Below are 17181 nucleotides of genomic sequence, written 5' to 3'. Positions count from 1 at the left end.
ACATACTGCGTGTCTTAGGCCTTGCTCTACTATAAGCTGGTTTGTCATTTGGGTATGGGAAAACAAAGATTGTTTTGTCACAAAACAAATGACTCCCCAAATTGTCGTCTACAAAGGGAATGGTCCCTACATAGCTCTACTTTAGTCCTCTAAATGTATGCCTTTACAAAGCCACACCCGAAGTAAAATGTCTGGAATGTTGTGTTTTTACATCGCCAAACCTGTAATATACACACTGTGGTCACGGCACAATGAGCGCCGCGGTCAGCGAGACTCTATTGAACTTTCTGCTTTGATTTGTTCATTTATGAAAATGTTTGCAGTTGCGTTCTACTCAGAAAGTCTGATTTTGCTGTTTTTTGGGGTCTTTTTATGAACGTATGTAGATGATAATCTGAGGAACCATGGTGGTTCACTTCTGTATCAGGACGATTGTGTTGCCCCCAGACACTGATCTTGGGTCAGTTTTGTTTTTCCCTCAATATTCATTAGGTTAGTATTCAGGGAGGGAAAGCAGATCCTAGATCTGTACCCTTGTTTTTTTTTTCTTAGTTTGGACTCCTGAACTGCTCCTTGCCTGGAGTGTGAGTCTGCGGTAGCCTCCATAGTGAAGGAAGTCTTTCAAAAAGCTACTTATGGTTCATCATCTTCGGGCAAAATATCCTGCAGCACTGAGTTTATATTTAAATTTACATTTTGGTGGTTTAACGGAGAGAGCAACTTACAGTCATTTTACAGAAGATCAGTGTAGCGTCAATGTAGAGGTAGACATACAGTACCAGTCAAAAGTTTGGACACACCTACTCATTCCAGGGTTTTTCTTTATTTAGAATAATAGAATAATAGACATCAAAAGTATGAAATAAACCATATGGAATCATGTAGTAACCCAAAAAAGTGTTAAACAAATCAAAATATATTATATATTTGAGATTCTTCAAAGTTGCCACCTTTTGCCTTGATGACAGCTTTGCACACTCTTGGTACACATTTTAAAATGTCAGACTTGATTTGCCCTAACTAAAAATGTATCAACCCCTACAAAAATGTCTGGGGAGAAACTGGTCAAATTAAGATCCTACAACTGTAAATACCATCTCTGTCCATGGCAGTTAATGTCACCTTGGATATGGTTGCTCAGGGCAACTGCTACCATGAGTTTCTCTGCATCATGAGCTTATAGCATGTGTGGTCACATGGAGGCTGTTGTTTGTCTATGGTGTGTGTGTCTGTACTGTTGAGGTTATTAATACTAGAGGAAGTGTTGAAGCTGTTGACAGACAGTCTGCAGTCTTGTCGAGGCTAGAGGAGAGCCGGGGCTTTACTCTTTACCTCATTAACCCTATAACGTTTAATTAGCCTGTGCATCAGCGCAGCACGGCTATCAGGGAGCCGCAACTCGCAGGTGTGCTGTCCAAACAACTCCCAGTCACTCTGGTTTTTATCAGGGAAAGCAGAGAGGGAGAGGGGGAGAAGGAGAGGAGAAGAGGGGGAGGAGAAGTGGGAGAAGAGGAGAAGTGGGAGAAGGGGAGGAGAAGAAGAGAAGAGGGGGAGGAGAAGAGGGCTAAGGGGAGGAGCAGAAAGGGAGAAGAGGAGGAGAAGGGGGGGAGGGGGAGGAGGAGAGGGGGAGGAGAAGAGGGAGAAGATCTGGTGGAGAGGGGGAGGAGAAGAGAAGGAGGAGAGGGGGAGGAGAACAGGGAGAAGAGGAGGAGGAGAGGGGGAGGAGAAGAGGGAGAAGGAGAGGAGAAGAGGGGGAGGAGAAGTGGGAGAAGAGGAGAAGTGGGAGAAGGGGAGGAGAAGAAGAGAAGAGGGGGAGGAGAAGAGGGCTAAGGGGAGGAGCAGAAAGGGAGGAGAAGGGAGAGGAGAAGAGCGAGAAGAGGAGGAGGAGAAGAGGGAGAAGAGGAGGAGAAGGGGGGAGGGGGAGAGGGGGAGGAGAAGAGGGAGAAGAGTAGGAGGAGAGGGGGAGGAGAAGAGGGAGAAGAGGAGGAGGAGAGGGGGAGGAGAAGAGGGAGAAGAGGAGGAGGAGAGGGGGAGGAGAAGAGGGAGAAGAGGAGGAGGAGAGGGGAGGAGAAGAGGAGGAGAAGAGGGGGAGAGGGGGAGAGGGGGAGGAGGAGAGGGGGAGGAGAAGAGGAGGAGGAGAAGAGGGGGAGGAGAAGAGGAGGAGAAGAGGAGGAGGAGAAGAGGGAGAAGAGGAGGAGAAGAGGGGGAGGCAGCAGTGTTGAACATGCATTTTCATCCTTTGACTCTCTTTCACTCACACACATGCTCCCCAAGTACCCTGCGACTTGTGGTGAGGCGTTTCCTGAACTGAAGTGGGCAGACGTGGAGACTGAAGACACGTGTTTTGATGGTCGGCAGTAGCCACAGCAGAGGCTGCCACTACTGCAGCAGAGGAAAGGGAAACCAGCGAGACAAGAGAAAGGGAGAGAGAGAGAGAGAGAGCGAGAGAGAGGAGGGAGAAACAGATAAGGCAGAGAGTAAGAGAGAGAGAGCGGCAGAGGGAGAGGAAGGATAAAATTGCAGGCGGAATGCTAAAATGAACAGAGCGGAGAGATTGAGTGCTGGCTCCATTCTCTGGTGTGAGGAGAGGAGAGAGGGAGAGAAGCAAAGGCTCTGCTGAGCTGGTAATTAACAGGAGAGCAGAGAGGGAGAGAGGAATGAAATGCTCCCCTCTGCTCTTAATAGAGAAAGATAAAGAGAGGGAGAAGCAGAGAGGGAGAAGCAGAGAGAGTAGAATAGAGCGGAGGAGAGAGATTGCGTGAGAAAGAGAGAGATGTAAAATCGCATTCATCCACCCCCCTCACTGCTTCTTGCTGTTTTGAGGTGGAGGAGAGAAAGAGAAGAGGAGGAGGTGGGAGGTAAAGCAGTGTCTGTTTATTTGTGTTGATGTGTGTCTGTGGCACCAGTTATTAGCTGGGTGACCATGGGAATGCAATGTCTGGAGGATGGCTCTGGACTCTGCTGTGCGTGAGGGGGGGGGTTTTCATCCAGGCGTCTGCAACATGCTCTCCATCCCTCCATCTCTCACTCCCTCCATCTGGATGAAGCCTGGACCCTCGGTAAGCGCTGGACACGGGGCCACCTAAGCCCCCCCCACAGATAGAGGAGTCTTCACCTCTCTCGCCACCATCTTCTCCTCTCCCCTCCTCCGGCTCACCAGCCACCACTGCCAGAATGTGAACGGGAACAGAGTCAAACAGGTGGACCAGCACAGACCCACTGACGAACAGAGAGAGAGTGAATGAGAGAAAGGAGGTGAAGATGAAGAGAGGCGCCGAGTTCTCCGTGTACCAGGGTGGAAGCCCCCCTCGCAGACCCCCCCAGCCCCTCCCAGACAACCTGAACCTCCGCAAGCAGCGCTCCCTGACCAACCTGACCCTGCTGAGCGAGGGCGAGCAGCGGGTGTACTCCTTCGAGCTAGATGACCCGCCCACGCCTTCCAAATCCTCTTCATCCTTGTCATCATCCCCAGCGCGTGGGGGCAGCCCCAGGAAGGAGCCAGCCAGGGATGGCAGGGGTGCGAGGGGCACCAGGGCGCGCTCCCTGTCCCTCTCCCTGACCAAAGTTCTCTCCCAGTCGGAGCACTCCCTCATCCCTGTGCCATGGAGGTGCACGGCGGTCGGGCGGGCATCGCTGGGCGGGCAACAGCAACCGCCTCGGGAGACGCTACGTGGGCAGCTGGGGAAGCCCAGGGAGGAGGGTACGGATGAAGAGGGCAGCAGTGGGCGTTCGGACGACGAGGTGGCATCAGCGGCGGGCACCAGGGTCGGGGTCCAGGGTGGCAGGGAGAGGGGGTACTGGGCGGAGGAGGAGGCGGAGGGGGGCGCCCGCGAGGGCACGGCTCAGCTGGACAAGGAGGTGATCCTCACCATGCTGGGTGACCTGGAGCAGGTGCTGCACACACACCCACATTGTAAGTCTCTCTCACACACACACACACACACACACACACACACACACACACACACACACACACACACACACACACACACACACACACACACACACACACACACACACACTCTCTCGCCGTAATACACACACCCACACGCTTACGCCGTAAAACACACCCACTCACACTCTCACAACGTAACACCCACACACTCACAATCTTAGTCACACACCCTTAGTCACACACTCTATAAGCCACACACACGCTGTGAGTCACACACACAACTACAACGTAGGCATCACACAGGGGCGTACACAGGTCTCCATCCGTACAGTTGTATGTACAGCTGGATGTGGAGCTGCTGTTCTGGTAGTGCTGCTGACTAGTGTCAGGTAAAGGTAGTCATAGTTACTGTGTGGTAGTGGACTGAAGCTTGGGTAGTAGTGTCAGGAAAGGTAGTCATAGTTACTGTGTGGTAGTGGACTGAAGCTTGGGTAGTAGTGTCAGGTAAAGGTAGTCATAGTTACTGTGTGGTAGTGGTTGTATTATTAGTAGTGCTAACAGAAATAATAATTTTAGAAGTAGTAGAAACACTGGTAGTAATAGCAGTAACATAAATTGTGGTATCACTGTAGTAGTAATAGCAGTAACATAAATAGTAATTGTGGTATTATTGTAGTAGTAATAGTATTAACATAAATACTCATTGTAGTATCACTGTAGTAGTACTAGTAGCAACATAAATACTCATTGTGATATTATTGAAGTAGCAATAGCAGCAGCATAAATACTCATTGTAGTATTACTGTAGTAGTAATAGTATTAACATAAATACTAATTGTGGTATTATTGTAGTAGTAATAGTATTAACATAAATTATCATTGTGGTATCACTGTAGTAGTAACATAAATACTCATTGTAGTATCACTGTAGTAGTAATAGTAGCAACATAAATACTCATCATGGTATTATTGTAGTATTAATAGCAGTAACATAAATACTCATGGTGGTATTATTGTAGTAGTAATAGTATTAACATAAATTATCATTGGTATCACTGTAGTAGTAATAGCAGTAACAAAAATACTAATTGTGGTATTATTGTAATAGTATTAACATAAATGATCATTGTGGTATCACTGTAGTAGTAATAGCAGTAACATAAATAGTAATTGTGGTATTATTGTAGTAGTAATAGTATTAACATAAATTATCATTGGTATCACTGTAGTAGTAATAGCAGTAACAAAAATACTAATTGTGGTATTATTGTAGTAGTAATAGTATTAACATAAATTATCATTGTGGTATCACTGTAGTAGTAATAGCAGTAACATAAATAGTAATTGTGGTATTATTGTAGTAGTAATAGTATTAACATAAATGATCATTGTGGTATCACTGTAGTAGTAATAGCAGTAACATAAATAGTAATTGTGGTATTATTGTAGTAGTAATAGTATTAACATAAATGATCATTGTGGTATCACTGTAGTAGTAATAGCAGTAACATAAATACTAATTGTGGTATTATTGTAGTAGTAATAGTATTAACATAAATGATCATTGTGGTATCACTGTAGTAGTAATAGCAGTAACATAAATACTAATTGTGGTATTATTGTAGTAGTAATAGTATTAACATAAATGATCATTGTGGTATCACTGTAGTAGTAATAGCTCATATTGCACTGAAAAAGCCCAGCCCCAAATTGTCCCATTCTTGAAGAGGTACCAATGCTGTTGCCAGCTGCAGTGTACGCGCTCCCTCCCTGCCTGTGAATACAACAGTGACAGTGATCCATCCATACTATGCCTGTCTGTGTGATCTATACAGATAGTTACAGTACCTCCTAAAGCCCATTTCCACACAAAGTTGGCAGTAAAAGTGCCCAGCCTGCCCAGCTGCAGTATAGTACAGTATGGCAGCTCAGGGTTTTGCCTCAGGGAACGATGTATTGGATGTGGTTTAACAAGCAGCTCAGTGCTGTACTGCCTGTTAGGACAGAACTCAGCAGCACAGGTTTTAGCTGGGAGAAGTCATAACACTCTGGATCCAGTTTGTCCTTCCTCTCAGGCGTGTGGCTGCAGCAAGCTGCAGAGAGTTGACACATGCTATCTAACACAGAGAGGATTGTGGGTGACAATAGAAATGGGTTTGAATGATTTCAGTTGACATTCTCTGCACGAAGGCGTATTCAGAGTTTGGTGCATGCGAGCAAGCCTTGCCGAGCCCCTGGTGTGTTTTGTGAGACACGGTGTTAGCTGGACTCATTAGGATGTATGGAGCAGGGAGTGGTGTTCACTCTCTCCAGGAGAGGTGCGGGCCTCAAGCTAAAGAGAACATGCATTATTGAACAGAGGGAGAGTGATACTAGGCAGCTGCCGAACCTGTGGCCTGTGTTGTGTGTGTGTGTGTGTGTGTGTGTGTGTGTGTGTGTGCACGCATCTGTGTGTAAATGCTGGTGTGTGTGTGTTCATATTTGTCTGGGTCAACCTGTGGCTTGCAGTGCTGTCGCTGCATCGTAGCATGATTGTTGTGCTCAGCAGGGACTTGAATAGCGATGCATCTGACAAAAATCTAATCTGACCGCCTGTGAGTATGAAATGAATGGTACATATTACCTGTTGGGTGTGTCTATGGGGAGTGGTGGTGGTGGTGGTGGTGGTGTGAGTGTAAAATGAATGGTACATATTACCTGTTGGGTGTGTCTATGGGGAGTGGTGGTGGTGGTGGTGAGTGGTGTGAGTATAAAATGAATGGTACATATTACCTGTTGGGTGTGTCTATGGGGAGTGGTGGTGGTGGTGGTGGTGGTGAGTGGTGTGAGTGTAAAATGAATGGTACATATTACCTGTTGGGTGTGCCTATGGGGAGTGGTGGTGGTGGTGGTGGTGGTGAGTGGTGTGAGTGTAAAATGAATGGTACATATTACCTGTTGGGTGTGTCTATGGGGAGTGGTGGTGGTGGTGGTGAGTGGTGTGAGTATAAAATGAATGGTACATATTACCTGTTGGGTGTGTCTATGGGGAGTGGTGGTGGTGGTGGTGAGTGGTGTGAGTATAAAATGAATGGTACATATTACCTGTTGGGTGTGTCTATGGGGAGTGGTGGTGGTGGTGGGTGGTGAGTGGTGTGAGTATAAAATGAATGGTACATATTACCTGTTGGGTGTGTCTATGGGGAGTGGTGGTGGTGGTGGTGGTGGTGAGTGATGTGAGTATAAAATGAATGGTACATATTACCTGTTGGGTGTGTCTATGGGGAGTGGTGGTGGTGGTGGTGAGTGATGTGAGTATAAAATGAATGGTACATATTACCTGTTGGGTGTGTCTATGGGGAGTGGTGGTGGTGGTGGTGGTGGTGAGTGGTGTGAGTATAAAATGAATGGTACATATTACCTGTTGGGTGTGTCTATGGGGAGTGGTGGTGGTGGTGGTGGGTGGTGAGTGATGTGAGTATAAAATGAATGGTACATATTACCTGTTGGGTGTGCCTATGGGGAGTGGTGGTGGTGGTGGTGGTGGTGAGTGGTGTGAGTATAAAATGAATGGTACATATTACCTGTTGGGTGTGCCTATGGGGAGTGGTGGTGGTGGTGGTGGTGGTGAGTGGTGTGAGTATAAAATGAATGGTACATATTACCTGTTGGGTGTGTCTATGGGGAGTGGTGGTGGTGGTGGTGGTGGTGAGTGGTGTGAGTATAAAATGAATGGTACATATTACCTGTTGGGTGTGCCTATGGGGAGTGGTGGTGGTGGTGGGTGGTGAGTGATATGAGTATGAAATGAATGGTACATATTACCTGTTGGGTGTGCCTATGGGGAGTCGTGGTGGTGAGTGATGGTGGTGGGTGGTGGTGAGTGGTGGTGGTGGTGCTGGTGAGTGATGGAGGTAGTGGTGTTGAGTGATGGAGGTAGTGGTGTTGAGTGATGGAGGTAGTGGTGTTGAGTGATGGAGGTGGTGGTGGTGGTGAGGGATGGTGGTGAGGGATGGTGGTGAATGATGCTGGTGAGTGATAATAGTGAGTGATAATAGTGAGTGATAATAGTGAGTGATGGTAGTGAGTGATGGTAGTGAGTGATAATAGTGAGTGATGGTGTAATAACAGAGCAGCACTCTGCTTTAGGTGAATGCTCCACTCCATTACCGCTCTATGAATCACTCCCCGCGGCTAACTCACTGAGAGCATGCTTGCATCCTAAATAGCACCCTATTCACTTTTTAGTTCCCTATGTAATGCACTACTTTTAACCAGGGCCCATAACCCACTATAGGGAATAGGGGGCCAGTTGGGATGCACACTGTGTCCAGCCCTGATCCCCCCAGGGCCAACCCTGTTTGTGTCCCTTTATAATTGGACTGTGATTGGATCTTTGTCGGCGAGGATGGGGTGAATAGAGAGAGGGATGGAGGTAGGGGAAGGTTTTGAAGATTTATTGCAGTTTTGAGACTGTCTCTCAGACCAACTTGCCACACCCCACCCACACAGACATGATATGAGCATTCCTCCTCACTTCTCTCTCTCTCTCTCTCTCTCTCTCTGCTCTCTCTCTGCTCTTTCTGCTTTCTCTCTCTCTCTCGCTCTCTCTCTCTGCTCTCTCGCTCTTTCTGCTCTCTCTCTGTCTCTCTCTCTCTCTCTCTCTGTCTCTCTCGCTCTTTCTGCTCTCTCTCTGCTCTCGCTCTCTCTGCTCTCTCTCTGTTCTCTCTCTCGCTCTTTCTGCTCTCTCTCTGCTCTCTCTCTCTCTCTCTCTCCATCATTTCAGCTGACAGTGAGACACACAACAGTCAAATTAAATGGCTCTAAAAGTCATTCAATGTCCTATTGAGTCCATTATACAAGGCTGTCCAGCTCTTTTGTGTTGCCTTTTAAGTCTGAAACCGTAGACGGCATAGGGAGGCATTGATTGGCCACCCCCGTGGCTCGGGGTTAACGGATGCTGCCTGGGCTTGGTCCCACCTCAGATCTTAACAGCCTCCCTGAAAGGACTGATTCTGAACCGGACTCACGTCTATGGGGTCAGGGGTCAGGGTTAAATAGTCCAAAACTGTGTGTGTGTGTGTACACGTTTTACTGTACCTGTGAGTACCAGATTTCCTCACAAGAATAGTAAATCAACAAAAATCAGAAAAGTGAGGACATTTTTCCGGTCCTCACTTGTAAAAAGGCTATTTTAGGCTCAGGGGTTAGGTTTAGGGTTAGGGTTAAAATTAGTTAGGTTTAGGCACTACGGTAAGGTTTAGGGTTCGGGTTAGGGTTAGGGTTCAAATTAGAGTTAGGTTTAGGCGCTACGATAAGGTTTAGGGTTCAGGTTAGGGTTAGGGTTAGGGGTATAGTAAGACATAGCTGTGTGTGAGTGTGTGTATATAATAAGTAATTAGATGGGTGATTATATTTGTCCTGTTTCACACATGTACCAGTGTGTATTGATATGCATGGGGGAAATGGAAATGTGTTTTTGCCTATCCCAGCTCCCCCTGAGACACCCTCGGAGTGTGTGTGTGTGTGTGTGTGTGTGTCTGTGTGTGTGTGTCTGTGTGTGCGTGTGCGTGTGTGCGTGTGTGCGCAAGCTGTATCAGTCCTCTTGACAGAAGCAGTGATGCGTGAACACAGTTTAGAGGTGCCGCTCACCAGCTCTTCCAAAATCAGGTCAGCTTTGAAGGTTGCTGACAGAGTTTGATGGACTCTGTACTCACTATGTATGTACTTTATAACACAATGAAAGCATTCACTCTGCGTTGTATGTTGGGGTGATGCACCAAACAGTAAGTTAATATTCAACTTGTGTGGAGCATATTCGTTCTCTAAATGTTAAGCGCTGGTTGACTGTTTAGTGAACAAAAAGTTCAACACAAAGGAACATGACAAGCCATTTTAAAAACCCACACGCATTCACCACATTTGGCCCAGTGTTGGCGTGGTTACAGCGTTCCAATATGAAATAGAAAAAGCATGAAAACTTTATCAGCTGCGCTGACACATTCTGTTATTCCCTCATTAGACGCGTGTGCCGACTCATTCTGCAACGCTCCTTTGAGGAGACGGGTTCTTTTTTTGTTGTGCCTTGAAACTGGAAACTGCTGTGACTGGCATCCATTTTGGGTCTCCCACAACTCATGTTAATTACCAGCCCATGGTGTCCGCTGACAGAGGCGATGATGGCTGGAGCATAGCCAGGCCTAATTGGACTAGGCAGGCAGATATGCGGGGCCTTGCCCTTGGACTATAGCACTATAGTGTCTTCCTACAGCTGTTGTGTCTACGACTGTGTTTGTGGGAAGACACTGCCACGGGTAAAATCCAAATGGCACCCTTTTCCCTGCACACTGCATTACTTTTGAACATGGCCTATAGGGCTCTAGCCAAAAGTAGTGCACTATGTAGGGAATAGGGCTCCATAGGGCTCTGGTCAAAAGTAGTGCACTCTGTAGGGAATCGGGTGCCATTTGGAATGCAGACTACAAGTACTGTAGCACTCTACTGCTTATTAGTAGCTCCCCAGTAGAATGGGCTTAATGTACTGCAATAGAATGAACTTTAGGTACTGCAATAGAATGGGCTTAATGTAATGCAATAGAATGGGCTTAATGTAATGCAATAGAATGGGCTTAATGTACTGCAATAGAATGGACTTTAGGTACTGCAATAGAATGGGCTTAATGTACTGCAATAGAATGGGCTTAATGTACTGCAATAGAATGGACTTTAGGTACTGCAATAGAATGGGCTTAATGTACTGCAATAGAATGGGCTTAATGTACTGCAATAGAATGGACTTTAGGTACTGCAATAGAATGGGCTTAATGTACTGCAATATAATGGGATTAATGTACTGCAATAGAATGGGCTTAATGTACTGCAATAGAATGGGCTTAATGTACTGCAATAGAATGGGCTTAATGTACTGCAATAGAATGGGCTTAATGTAGTGCAATAGAATGGGCTTAATGTAGTGCAATAGAATGAGTTTAATGTACTGCAGTAGAATGGGTTTAATATACTGCAGTAGAATGGATTTAATATACTGCAGTAGAATGGGTTTAATATACTTCAGTAGAATGGGTTTAATATAGTAGAATGGGTTTAATATACTGCAGTAGAATGGGTTTAATATACTTCAGTAGAATGGGTTTAATATACTTCAGTAGAATGGGTTTAATATACCGCAGTAGAATGGGTTTAATATACTGCAGTAGAATGGGTTTTATATACTTCAGTAGAATGGGTTTAATATACTGCAGTAGAATGGGTTTAATATACTTCAGTAGAATGGGTTTAATATACCGCAGTAGAATGGGTTTAATATACTGCAGTAGAATGGGTTTAATATACTGCAGTAGAATGGGTTTAATATACCGCAGTAGAATGGGTTTAATATACTGCAGTAGAATGGGTTTAATATACTGCAGTAGAATGGGTTTAATATACTGCAGTAGAATGGGTTTAATATACTGCAGTAGAATGGGTTTTATATACTTCAGTAGAATGGGTTTAATATACTGCAGTAGAATGGGTTTAATATACTGCAGTAGAATGGGTTTAATATACTGCAGTAGAATGGGTTTAATATACTTCAGTAGAATGGGTTTAATATACTTCAGTAGAATGGGTTTAATATACTTCAGTAGAATGGGTTTTATATACTGCAGTAGAATGGGTTTAATATACTGCAGTAGAATGGGTTTTATATACTTCAGTAGAATGGGTTTAATATAGTAGAATGGGTTTAATATACTGCAGTAGAATGGGTTTTATATACTTCAGTAGAATGGGTTTAATATACTGCAGTAGAAGGGGTTTAATATACTTCAGTAGAATGGGTTTTATATACTTCAGTAGAATGGATTTAATATACTGCAGTAGAATGGGTTTAATATACTGCAGTAGAATGGGTTTTATATACTTCAGTAGAATGGGTTTAATATACTTCAGTAGAATGGGTTTAATATAGTAGAATGGGTTTAATATACTGCAGTAGAATGGGTTTTATATACTGCAGTAGAATGGGTTTAATATACTGCAGTAGAATGGGTTTAATATACTGCAGTAGAATGGGTTTAATATACTTCAGTAGAATGGGTTTAATATAGTAGAATGGGTTTTATATACTGCAGTAGAAGGGGTTTAATATACTTCAGTAGAATGGGTTTTATATACTTCAGTAGAATGGGTTTAATATACTGCAGTAGAATGGGTTTTATATACTTCAGTAGAATGGGTTTAATATACTGCAGTAGAATGGGTTTTATATACTTCAGTAAAATGGGTTTAATATACTTCAGTAGAATGGGTTTAATATACTGCAGTAGAATGGGTTTAATATACTGTAGTAGAATGGGTTTAATATACTTCAGTAGAATGGGTTTAATATACTTCAGTAGAATGGGTTTAATATACTTCAGTAGAATGGGTTTAATATACTGCAGTAGAATGGGTTTAATATACTTCAGTAGAATGGGTTTAATATACATCAGTAGAATGGGTTTTATATACTGCAGTAGAATGGGTTTAATATACTGCAATAGAATGGGTTTAATATACTGCAGTAGAATGGGTTTAATATACTGCAGTAGAATGGATTTAATATACTGCAGTAGAATGGGTTTTATATACTGCAGTAGAAGGGGTTTAATATACTTCAGTAGAATGGGTTTAATATACTTCAGTAGAATGGGTTTAATATACTGCAGTAGAATGGGTTTAATATACTGCAGTAGAATGGGTTTTATATACTTCAGTAGAATGGGTTTAATATACTTCAGTAGAACGGGTTTTATATACTGCAGTAGAATGGGTTTTATATACTTCAGTAGAATGGGTTTAATATACTTCAGTAGAATGGGTTTAATATACTGCAGTAGAATGGGTTTAATATACTTCAGTAGAACGGGTTTTATATACTGCAGTAGAAGGGGTTTAATATACTGCAGTAGAATGGGTTTAATATACTTCAGTAGTGTCACGGTTGTCTTCGTCTTCCGACGATAGTGCGAAATCGTCATCGGAAAATGTGGACCAATACGCAGCAGGTTCGTGAATGCTCATCTTGATTTTTATTCACTACAAAAATGAACATACAAAAATAACAAAATACGAAACGAACAACTAACAGTCTGGCAAAGCCTAGGGCTGAACACAGAACAATCACCCACAAATCACAAACACAAACACACCCTTATATATGAGACTCTCAATCAAAGGCAGATAGACAACACCTGCCTTCAACTGAGAGTCCCAATCCCAATTAACCAACATAGAAACACACTCACCAGACTAGACATAGAAATACATAAACAGACTATAAACCAAAACCCCGGAAATACTAAATCAAACACCCTTAATCAAACACACCACCCTGAACCACATAAAACAAATACCCTCTGTCACGCCCTGACCAAACTACAAAACAATTAACCTTATATACTGGCCAGGACGTGACAGTACCCCCCCCTAAAGGTGCTACCCCAGAAGCACCTTAACAAATACCCCCACACAATACCCAAAAGAAAAATTCCCCCTTACTAAAGGGAGGGAAGGGAGGGTGGCTGCCGTCAACGACGGCACTGTGCTACACCCCCCCTCCCCAACCCACCTATATGGAGGCGGCTCAGGTTCTGGCCGTTCCAGGCAGTCTGAGCAGTCTGTCGGCTCGGGGCGGTCTGGGCAGTCTGTCGGCTCGGGGCGGTCTGGGCAGTCTGTCGGCTCGGGGCGGTCTGGGCAGTCTGTCGGCTCGGGGCGGTCTGGGCAGTCTGTCGGCTCGGGGCGGTCTGGGCAGTCTGTCGGCTCGGGGCGGTCTGGGCAGTCTGTCGGCTCGGGGCGGTCTGGGCAGTCTGTCGGCTCGGGGCGGTCTGGGCAGTCTGGCCACTCCGGCAGGTCAGGGCAGTCTGGCCACTCCGGCAGGTCAGGGCAGTCTGGCCACTCCGGCAGGTCAGGGCAGTCTGGCCACTCCGGCAGTTCAGCGCAGTCTGGCCACTCCGGCAGTTCAGCGCAGTCTGGCCACTCCGGCAGTTCAGCGCAGTCTGGCCACTCCGGCAGTTCAGCGCAGTCTGGCCACTCCGGCAGTTCAGCGCAGTCTGGCCACTCCGGCAGTTCAGCGCAGTCTGACCACTCCGGCGACTGTTGACTGACGGGCAGCTCCGACGACTGTTGACTGACGGGCAGCTCCGACGACTGTTGACTGGCGGGCAGCTCCGACGACTGTTGACTGGCGGGCAGCTCCGACGACTGTTGACTGGCGGGCAGCTCCGACGACTGTTGACTGGCGGGCAGCTCCGACGACTGTTGACTGGCGAGGCTGGGTTTACGCACTTGCCGTTTAGTGCGGGGAGCGGGAACAGGACGAGTCGGACTGGGTGGACGCACTTCCAGGTCCGCACGAGAGACAGGAGCTGGAAACCCAGGGCCATGGAGGCGCACAGCCGGTCTAGATCTTACCTCCTGCACAACCCGCCTTGGCTCGATGGAACTAGTGGCCCTGCACGAGCGGAGTGCTCGTACAGGGCAGACTGGGCTGTGCAGGGGCTTGATGGTAGCCGTGCGTAGAGCGGGAGTTGGGTAGCCTGGTCCTCGGAGGCGTACCGGCGACCAGATGCGCTGCGCAGGCATCCTCCTACCAGGCTGGATGCCCGCTCTAGCACGGCACCTGCGAGGGGCTGGAATAACTCGCACCGGACTGTGCGTGCGTATGGGTGAGATATTGCGCTTCTCAGCGAAACATGGCGCTCCCCACCTCATACTCTCCTCCATATAACCACGGGTAGCTGGCTTCCGGCTCTTCCTTCGCCTAGCCAAACTACCCGTGTGCCCCCCCCCCCCAAAATTTTCTTGGGGGTGCCTCTCGTGCATCTCCTTCAGCGCGTCCACTCTGGCCTCGTACCAACGCCTCTCTGCCTTGGCTGCTTCTATTTCCCACTGCGGGCGGCGATACTCCCCAGCCTGATGCCAAGGTCCGGCCCCGTCCAGAACTTCTTCCCAAGTCCACTTCTCCCGCCAGTCCAACTCGAACGCCTTCTGCTCCTTCCTCTGCTGCTTGGTCCTTGAGAGGTGGGTGATTCTGTCACGGTTGTCTTCGTCTTCCGACGATAGTGCGAAATCGTCATCGGAAAATGTGGACCAATACGCAGCAGGTTCGTGAATGCTCATCTTGATTTTTATTCACTACAAAAATGAACATACAAAAATAACAAAATACGAAACGAACAACTAACAGTCTGGCAAAGCCTAGGGCTGAACACAGAACAATCACCCACAAATCACAAACACAAACACACCCTTATATATGAGACTCTCAATCAAAGGCAGATAGACAACACCTGCCTTCAACTGAGAGTCCCAATCCCAATTAACCAACATAGAAACACACTCACCAGACTAGACATAGAAATACATAAACAGACTATAAACCAAAACCCCGGAAATACTAAATCAAACACCCTTAATCAAACACACCACCCTGAACCACATAAAACAAATACCCTCTGTCACGCCCTGACCAAACTACAAAACAATTAACCTTATATACTGGCCAGGACGTGACAAGTAGAATGGGTTTAATATACTTCAGTAGAATGGGTTTAATATACTGCAGTAGAACGGGTTTAATATACTGCAGTAGAATGGGTTTTATATACTTCAGTAGAATGGGTTTAATATACTTCAGTAGAATGGGTTTAATATACTTCAGTAGAATGGGTTTAATATACTGCAGTAGAATGGGTTTTATATACTTCAGTAGAATGGGTTTAATATACTTCAGTAGAATGGGTTTAATATACTTCAGTAGAATGGGTTTAATATACTTCAGTAGAATGGGTTTAATATACTGCAGTAGAATGGGTTTAATATACTTCAGTAGAATGGGTTTAATATACTGCAGTAGAATGGGTTTAATATACTGCAGTAGAACGGGTTTAATATACTTCAGTAGAATGGGTTTTATATACTTCAGTAGAATGGGTTTAATATACTTCAGTAGAATGGGTTTTATATACTTCAGTAGAATGGGTTTAATATACTGCAGTAGAAGGGGTTTTATATACTGCAGTAGAATGGGTTTAATATACTGCAGTAGAATGGGTTTTATATACTTCAGTAGAATGGGTTTAATATACTTCAGTAGAATGGGTTTAATATACTGCAGTAGAATGGGTTTTATATACTTCAGTAGAATGGGTTTTATATACTGCAGTAGAATGGGTTTAATATACTGCAGTAGAATGGGTTTTATATACTTCAGTAGAATGGATTTAATATACTTCAGTAGAATGGGTTTAATATACTTCAGTAGAATGGGTTTAATATACTGCAGTAGAATGGGTTTAATATACTTCAGTAGAATGGGTTTAATATACTGCAGTAGAATGGGTTTAATATACTGCAGTAGAATGGGTTTAATATACTGCAGTAGAATGGGTTTTATATACTGCAGTAGAATGGGTTTAATATACTGCAGTAGAATGGGTTTTATATACTTCAGTAGAATGGGTTTAATATAGTAGAATGGGTTTTATATACTGCAATAGAATGGGTTTAATATACTGCAGTAGAATGGGTTTAATATACTGCAGTAGAAGGGGTTTAATATACTTCAGTAGAATGGGTTTAATATAGTAGAATGGGTTTTATATACTGCAATAGAATGGGTTTAATATACTGCAGTAGAATGGGTTTAATATACTGCAGTAGAATGGGTTTAATATAGTAGAATGGGTTTTATATACTGCAGTAGAATGGGTTTAATATAGTAGAATGGGTTTAATATACTGCAGTAGAATGGGTTTAATATAGTAGAATGGGTTTAATATACTGCAGTAGAATGGGTTTAATATACTGCAGTAGAATGGGTTTTATATACTTCAGTAGAATGGGTTTAATATACTGCAGTAGAATGGGTTTTATATACTGCAATAGAATGGGTTTAATATACTGCAGTAGAATGGGTTTAATATACTGCAGTAGAATGGGTTTAATATACTGCAGTAGAATGGGTTTAATATACTGCAGTAGAATGGGTTTTATATACTGCAGTAGAATGGGTTTAATATACTGCAACAGGCACTTTACTGTGAATGAGTCTTATATATAACTATTGTAAGTATATAAAACATGAAGTGGTTACAGTCGGAGCTGAACTGGAATCAGGAGAAAGGTCCTGGACTGAGATGAAATGCATTTGGATGGGACTGACTAAGATTGAAAGACTATCTGAGATTTAGCTGTTGAGGCAAAATATATGTTGTAGCTTACAAATGGAGAGTGCAGCGTCATGGCAGTGGGTTTCTATGTTC

At 44.8% G+C, this 17181-nt stretch overlaps 1 protein-coding gene across 10 annotated transcripts in view; it reads left to right on the top strand.

Moving 5' to 3' along the window:
* The window catches only part of LOC115180596 (neuron navigator 3), a 365512-nt gene that overhangs the window by 264541 nt on the left and 83790 nt on the right, over positions 1-17181 (top strand). Inside the window, exon 1 of one of the 10 annotated variants that reach the window (XM_029742806.1) lies at positions 2236-3913. The exons of the other annotated variants lie outside the window; for them this stretch is intronic. Coding sequence (XP_029598666.1) covers positions 3262-3913 — 652 coding nt within the window. The 5' untranslated portion in view covers positions 2236-3261. Of the gene's footprint in view, positions 1-2235; positions 3914-17181 lie in introns of those variants that run through there. 10 annotated transcript variants of the gene reach the window in all.

This window comes from Salmo trutta, chromosome 40, assembly GCF_901001165.1.
Source record: "Salmo trutta chromosome 40, fSalTru1.1, whole genome shotgun sequence".
In the NCBI taxonomy this organism is placed as follows: Eukaryota; Metazoa; Chordata; class Actinopteri; order Salmoniformes; family Salmonidae; genus Salmo; species Salmo trutta.
This window is presented reverse-complemented; position numbering and strand designations above follow the sequence as displayed.